This window comes from Merops nubicus, unplaced genomic scaffold (genome assembly GCF_000691845.1).
Source record: "Merops nubicus isolate BGI_N331 unplaced genomic scaffold, ASM69184v1 scaffold926, whole genome shotgun sequence".
Lineage (NCBI taxonomy): Eukaryota > Metazoa > Chordata > Aves > Coraciiformes > Meropidae > Merops > Merops nubicus.
Genome location: NW_008612693.1, coordinates 289 through 8,082, shown reverse-complemented (window position 1 = coordinate 8,082; position 7,794 = coordinate 289). Strand labels below are relative to the sequence as shown.

The window sequence follows — 7,794 nt, the reverse complement described above, 5'->3', positions numbered from 1 at the left end:
TGTCATGAAGTCTTTATGGCTTGACAGAAAAAAAAAAGATTTGTTTTTGACATGGTTAGTGCAATTTTTTTTTTTTATTTGAGAGGTCAGCTCTAAGAAGAGTTAAACGGATGAACCCAGTATGACACCTCAGCTTCCAAGTTGTTTTTGAACCTGATCTGAAATATGGCACTGGACTCTATAATAGAGATAGAGTGAAGACATTTGTGATCTCAGAAATAAAACCACAGCTATTTTCCCCCAGGAGATGGTGGTAGTGGGGTTAAGTTCTTTAAGGGATAATTTGTATTTCATATAAAACAGAGGAAGGAAAGCTTAACAGCTTAAGAGCATCAGAAGTTTAGTTGTGTGCTTGGTCAGTACCTCTGCAATGCACACATACAGCTTCACCTAACACCCAATTTGTTTGGAAAAGTGAAGGAAGGAAGGAGAAGTACACAGCCTCACTGAAGAGATTGAGCATTTTGAAACAGTTCTTTCCTGGAAATTCAGGTCCTACAAAGTAACCTCAGGCTTTTGCACAAGGAGTGGCTACAAACCACATTCCCCAGTACTGTTTGAATGTAGGTCCTCTTCTCCTGTTATTTCATGCAATTTCCAAGCTTCTATCCAAACCAGGAAATCAGTGTCACTATCCTTGACCCTGATAATTATGTTTATGGAGAATTTAAGTAGCGTGCACCTTTATGGAAAAAGAAGTCAGGCTTCAAGACATTCACCATGTCTTTGAACTTCCACTCAAATTATCCATTCTCTGATTCAGGAGACACCACTAGGTGCTGGCACCACCATTTCCTTATACTTATTGCTTTTACAAGCCATATCCATTCTGAGAACACCTAGCTCACTAGAGCATCTTTGCTCTTCCCCTTCATTTCTCTTCCAGTCCAAAGAACTCCCATTAACCCTAATGGAAGTCAACGCGTGCGTGCACAGGACATGATAGACCTTTTAAGGCTGTATGGCTGACCAACAGGAACAGAAAAACACATACATGCAACTGAAATTTTCTTCCATTTGGCAAAGGGTAACGAGTTTTAATTAAGACTCTTCAACCCGTTACCCTTACTTTCTAATACCTTCTCCCTCTACCCCCTTGATGTATGGGGAAGACTCACTGTGCTTCCCTAAGCAAAACAAGAAATAGATCATGTCATGTTTGCTCCATAGACCAAAAGGTAAAAAAAAAACACAATAAAGGACAAACTGTTTCACAGTTAACTATAAATAAAAGTGCAATAAGTGTTCAAGTAGAGTGTAGAGTTTAAGCAAGCTGTACAACCACATTTGGCATAGTCATCTTTTAAAGGCTCTGCGTGGGTCCCTCCCATTGCTGACAGCAGGGGGAAAAGGCTGAACACTATTAGCTGCTGCTGGGTTTACAGGTCCTCGTCCACTGCCTCTCCCACTACCTGCATAAGTGTGGCCGTGATTATATGTAAATGGAAATCCACTTGATTCAGGTCCAGTTTGTAAACCATTTCCTAGAAAGAGGGGAAAAAAGGTTATCACAAATTCCAGGGACTGAGATCACTGCTCCCTTATGTAAGTTCAGCACCAGGGAATGCATGGGAGTTTGCAGCAACTAGCAAACCCCCAGCACCAGAAAGAAAAGCCCCTCTGGCACTGCAAGACCCCAAAGCACAGCTTGCCTTTATACCTCCCCCTCCACCCCTACCCCCTACTCTCAACTAAAGCAAGAAGGGCCACAGAATTGCATGCTGATTCTTTGCTCAGGAGAGACACTGGAGTCCCATAAAACTAGACTGGTGCTTTCAGAAACATGCATGGGCTTGCAGGTCACACACCAAGACATTCCAGGGACAGCAGGGCAGCAGAAATCAAGAAGAAACCAGCAAAAGAAAAGCAGCCTACACAAAGCTCCCTGCATCATTCTCCATGTACACAGAAACAGAAAGCTGCCTTGTGGAGTCCAGCCACAGAAGGAACTCAGCTAGCACCAAGTTCACATGAACTTGAGCCTCACAAGCATAACTGCTCATGTTTTGCTGGTCGGAAGAGGGACAGAGCTGAAAATGCAGAATGATGACAGGAAGCATTGGGAAAGAAGGACAAAAAAAAAGGAAATCATTGCATTTAAAGACCACACAAGATGCAGGAAGAGCAAAAAGTTTCAGATGTGCACAAGCTCAGTGAAAACAGCTGTCTGTTGCCCAAAGCAGGGACATCAAGAAAGTATCTACACATGAACTGGGCTGAAAGCCTGCTCGTCTCACCCTGGCACTTAGGAAAGACTGGCCTGAAAGCACTGCCCTTCTTTGCTCAGAATAATTTATGTTCAAGGGAACAGACAGGACATAAGAGTAGTGAAACAAGAGAAATGAAAATCATGTTGCTAAAGAGAAAGCAGACAGTTGCTGAACTGCAGTGACACAAAGCTGTTTAACAGCAAGTTATGGAACCAGTTTGTTGTCATCCATCAGCAGGGCTTACCCCAGACTCAGTACCTGGTCTTGCATCACATAGGCAGGCCATAAATAAGGTTCCCTCCCAGCTTACACCCACTCAAGTCCTTGAAGCATTTTCTTATTTAAGCTTCAATTTTTAAATACATCACTAAATTATCTCGTCAGGTCAAATACTGGAATTCAGAGTACCTACACTTCTGTTTTGGGGAGCTTACCTGGCAGGAAAGCCACGGCAACTGGCAGGATTAAAGTAAATGATTTTTTAAAGCCAAGGTGTAAAGCGGTTTTAAAAACAGAATTTCAAGTGCTGCAACTCTTTGAAAGCATCAAAACAATCTAGGATTAGGCAAGTCCCTTTATGTGATACGGGCACTTCAAATATTCTAGATTTATTCCTCTTCTAGGGAAAAAAATCCTGAAACTATTATTGAGGAAATGATCATGCTTATGTGCTTGCAGGTTCAGGCCCCATAAAAGACTTTTAGAGTATAGTACACTTCTGCCCCAGAGTGGGGAACCCTTAGCAAGATAAATTTCTTCTTATTCCCATTAAGTGTTCCTCTTTTTTCACTTCCACAAAATGAAAAAACTTACCCAGTGGCCCGAAAGTACAAGAACCCATATTACTTGATGCAGAACTATTATTCTGTTCACCCTGTCCCTTCAGAGAAATGTAAAAAAAAGAAAAAAAGACATGGATCAGAGACAGAAATTTCACATTTTTACAGAAAGGGGCTGATTTTTTTTCCCCTGTGTTCTTATAGAGTCTCCACAGGGAATTTATCTGCTACTCTAATTATTGGCTCGTTTTTTATCTATGTATCACTTTAAGTCCATTTTTCCAGAAGAGTCACATCTGATCACAGCCTAGTGTGAAGTATTCAGAACAAAGAGCACTTCATGCCACAAGCCTGAGACAAGTTTAACATACCAGTTTGTTCTGCCCGATGTGTTCTGAGTTGGGCTCACTGAAGTTTGGCACTTCTGAGTATACCATGCAGAACCTGGGGAGAAATTAGGATTAGGAGGAAGTTCTAAAGCCTATTTTTTTTTTTTTAGCAGAGTTCTCAACTCCACAATTCAAAGACCAAATGCTCTTGACATATCCCATCACCTAGAAGTAACTAATCCCAACCCCACTGTTCGGAGTACCCATAGGTATTAAAAGGCCCTTTTAGTCTCTTTACAGGCTTGTGGTGAAGACGTTCTGCTGAGGGTGCTTTCAGTCAAGCAGAGGCAAGTACACATTTGCTCTAGGAGCTAAAATGGCCTAAAGAAAACACAAGGTGATGAAAGTGCTCCCTTTGTCTCCCTTCCAGCTGCACAACCGTGTCCAGCGCCCACTCACAAGGTCACCCAGAGAGTCACCCAGCCTGCTCCCAGACTGTGACTGCACATGGGCTCTGCAGAACACTGCAACACTCCCACACGTTCCCATGCCATGCAGTACCCCATTAACGTAATAGCATAGAGGAGTCCAAAACAAGGAATGAAATTCAAAGCATCCTGTTCCACTTCAGGGGACTGTGCAAGAACAGGCCCACTAGCTCACCACAGGGAAACTATGGCAGAGTGGAAGAGATCTGATCAGTCCATAGCTCAGAGGTTAAGCAGAAGTGGAGCTCCCACCTCCTGCTGGGAGGGGCAACTCAGATGAGGACTCACCCCACTCCAGCCTGCTGGAGAGTAAGCCCACTGGGTGACACTGCTGAGGTGATGGCTTTGCACCAAAGAACATCTGCAGGTCATCCCTCACAAAATGCAGCTGAGCACTGGGCATTTTTGAACCATCTGAGAAGCAAGGTGGCCACACCAGAGCCCCACATCCCTGGTGACTACGAGGCCTCCACTGCACCTTGTGCAAGAGCGGAAGCACTCTTCTGGTTAGAAAATGTTGCTATTTTTCCTGCTGCTTGCCAAGGATGTTACTCATGTTTGTTCTTAGTCAGGAAGAGTCGCCGCCTCAGTTTGTGGGCAGTTTAAAGAAGGTTTAATGAGGCTCTTGCTCCTGTTTAGATATGATTCATTTGGGCTACCTCTGCCTTCCTTCTTTGCACTCCTTGTCTCTAAAGCATGACACACAGACACAAGGCTTCCATCAAAATAAAGTGGTTAGTCAAGCTGGGGCCTAGGTAAGCAATGCAGATTAAATCCCTTGTCATTTGTAAAATCCTCCCCCTCTAGGTAAAACACAGACCTGTGCCATGATGGAGGAAAATTTTCCTTAGTACACCAAGAAAGGGTCAGAGTTCGTTCCCACAACAGCACGTATAACTCACACCACACCTGCCTGTACTGCACCCATCCACAACCTGGCTTTTGCTGCCATTCACTTCCCTTTACTAAGAGCCATCGCATCTTGTACTTACCACGACACTCTGCTGAGAACAGGACATTACACTGCAAGTATAAACACACAATACTTACTCCCCAATTTTATGCAGCTCGCCTCCTCGTCCCGTGTAAAGTGTCAGGCATCCCTTCCACAGAGATGCATACCTGGTGGAGAAAAGAAACAAAGCAGCCTCTGTTAGCAAGAGAAATACCACAGCTGGGAAAAAAAAAAAAAGCTATCTTCCAAGAGTTAACAAGCATCACATATCATCATGAATGCAGCAAAAAAGTCCCCAGGGACAGCAACTTCACCACACTAAAATTTTACAAATCCCCACATTTTACTTCTAGCAAAAGGTACTGGAAGCTCAGCAGACTCCTTTGGCAATTCCAGGAAAGCAGCCAATTACTCTGAGATTGGATGCTCTTCCCTTGGCTGGAGCAGCCCTTATGACTGCTCCTGCAGAGGAAAGGCATCTTGCCAAAAGCAGTATCTGTGTTACCATCCACTGACAAATCCATCGCAGTTGAGCCAGGAGAATTACCTTTGTTCACTAGAGACTGTAGATACTGCTCCTGAATGTCTATAACAGGAAGTCCTTACATTTTTAGTATAGGTCCTCACCCAATTTATTTTTTTTTTTAAGGGTACAAGTTTGACCATCCCATTCCAAGTGACATGACTGTGGAAACATTCACTTACACGACTGCACTCCAGTCTTTACAGCAGCACTTGACTTCAAGCACTGGAATGTGAGTTATACAAAACTTTCTGTATACTTTCAGCTTCCAGTGAGGGGCATCATGTATGTGAAAAAAAGTAATGGAAGTGCAGACCAGAAACCCAGGTGCAGCACAAGGGAGTTAAAAGGAATATGGGTGTCTTCCAGCAAAGGGATAGAGAGTCCCAGAAATTGCACTCTTGGGAGTCACAGATTATCCAGACAAGTCACCGCTTCCTTGTGCTCCCAGTCTGTCTCTGGAATGCAGATAACAAACCTTCTTCTTGCCCTTTGCCTTATCTGCTGAGGCTGGGAGTCATCTGGCTGCACGCAGGGCCTCCAACAGAGGCAGCAGGGAGGAGCCAGGTCAGCAGAATGGGACTGTAATGCCAACACAGTAACACTTCTCTGTACTTCAGCACAAGCAGTAGGGCCCAGGAGCTACACCTGTGGTGCCTGTCTTGGGGGTTCTCCAGCCAGAAGCAGGATTCTCTTCACTTCACAATGCTACCTTTCACTTTAAAGTTTGCCTCCACACTTACTCTTTAATAATCAGTCTTGTGGCAGAGCAGAAAAAAGCTACAAAATACTATATCTAAATCAAACATATATTTACTGGGACAAGACCCAGCAAATAATGGGACTGATAACCTCCAGCACAAAATTATTCCATGTATGCAAGCATTTGTTTTCATCTCAGAAAGAGCTGGCCATGAAACACTGAACTCCAGAATGACCTTCAAACTTAGAAATATTATCTGCAGCAGCTTCCTGTAAATGAGTTAATCAGCCAATGACAAAAATCAGCAACAGTATCTGCTTCTGCAAAGGAATGCATCTACAGCTTGAAATTCACCAGGAGAAAGAGACATGTTTACTTATGGGGCCTAGCCAAGCTTTTCTGCTCCTAGCAGTGAGCATCCTGCACTGCAAAGTCAGAGCAGCCCACAGAGCTGAAGTTTACCTGCCCTGCAATGGCAACAGCAAACACTCAAATTCATTCTAGTTCAGTTTAAGTATAAAACTGTGTTTGGATAACCTTGTATGCCAGGGTGAAGGCATTTTTTTCTTAATATGAGAGCCAAACCACAATGTGTTTAGCTTTTGCCACTTCACTCACTGCAGTCCCTAGTGAGCATGCAATTCATGCAGATGAAGGCATGACTTAGCCACCCACCAGGAACAGTGATGTCAACTCATCAATCAGACAAGCCAAACTCACTCCTTTGACATGAAGGGATGCAATGCCCCTCCCGTTTCTTGCCCTGAAACACCAGAGCAGCTACTGTAAGCCAGTCCCAGAGCACAGTAAGCGTGCTAAACAACTTCATTATTAATTTGTTGCTATGCACAGGGCTTTGTGCTGGCCCAGAGCTCTGCTTTAGTTCCTCCTGTCTCAGGGCCCCAGCACTCCACGTGCTCTCCACACAAGCAGGCTTCCCCAGAACCACCTCTGTGGAGGAGTCAGCCCATTTTTGGGTAAAAAGACATTGGCATAGGAGGAAGCAGCTGTAGTTTTGGTGGCAAGGGTCATCCAGTTTCACTCCAGAACCAAAAATGACACTCAAAAGCAGCTCAGTGAGCAGCTCCACTGAGTAACCTTTTACCTACTTTTTCATAAAAAGAAATTAAAAGGGCCTCACACATACTGTAGTCCCACCATCTCCTGGAGGGCTTTAGGCCCAAACAGCAGTGCAATGGATTTCTAATTGTAACATAACTGGCATGAGGAATTCTCTTTGCTACACCAACAGTTTTCAAATTGACTCTAGATCTTTCTCACACTTAATAAACCTAAGTTAAGAGGGCTTGGAAACGAAACCAGCTAGGAGATAAATTAATTACACCTAACCAAACTAACACGCTCTGCAGTGTACCCCTTGCATGGCTTTTTACAGTGAAACTGAGAAAGTTCTCCTCCGAGCCTGTCGTTTCTGTTAAATTCACTGCAATGAAAAGCAACTTTTCTGCGTGAGAGACATTAATCATTCCCTCCTTTCATTAAGGAGCTGACTGCTAGAGTAAAGAATTGGTTATAAAAATAAGAACATGCTTTCGACTTCTCTGCGTGATTTACAAACCAGGACTGACTGCTGCATTCTCCCCCTGCTCCAGAAGAAGCATTTTCCCCGAAGAGGCTTTTTTTAGCGTCAAGCCACGTCTCTTAAACACCACCCCCTCATTAAAAATACAAGCCCCTCCTAGCCACCGACGAGATCTGAGCTCACGCTGGGCATGTTCTAGGGTGGAAAAGGTGGCTCGATTTTGTCAAGTGACCTCGGGGTTCCGCCTCGGTACCAGCCCGGAGG

At 44.1% G+C, this 7,794-nt stretch overlaps 1 protein-coding gene across 1 annotated transcript in view; it reads right to left on the bottom strand.

Annotated features, from left to right (window-relative positions):
* Positions 1 to 1,158: 1,158 nt before the first annotated feature.
* Positions 1,159 to 7,794, bottom strand: part of NABP1 (nucleic acid binding protein 1) — a gene marked incomplete at its 5' end in the record, with an annotated part of 6,900 nt that continues 264 nt past the window's right edge. Inside the window, 4 exons of the mRNA XM_008941598.1 lie at positions 1,159 to 1,484; positions 3,024 to 3,090; positions 3,361 to 3,433; positions 4,857 to 4,928. Of these exons, the coding sequence (XP_008939846.1) occupies positions 1,297 to 1,484; positions 3,024 to 3,090; positions 3,361 to 3,433; positions 4,857 to 4,928 (400 nt within the window). The remainder of the gene's footprint in view (positions 1,485 to 3,023; positions 3,091 to 3,360; positions 3,434 to 4,856; positions 4,929 to 7,794) is intronic.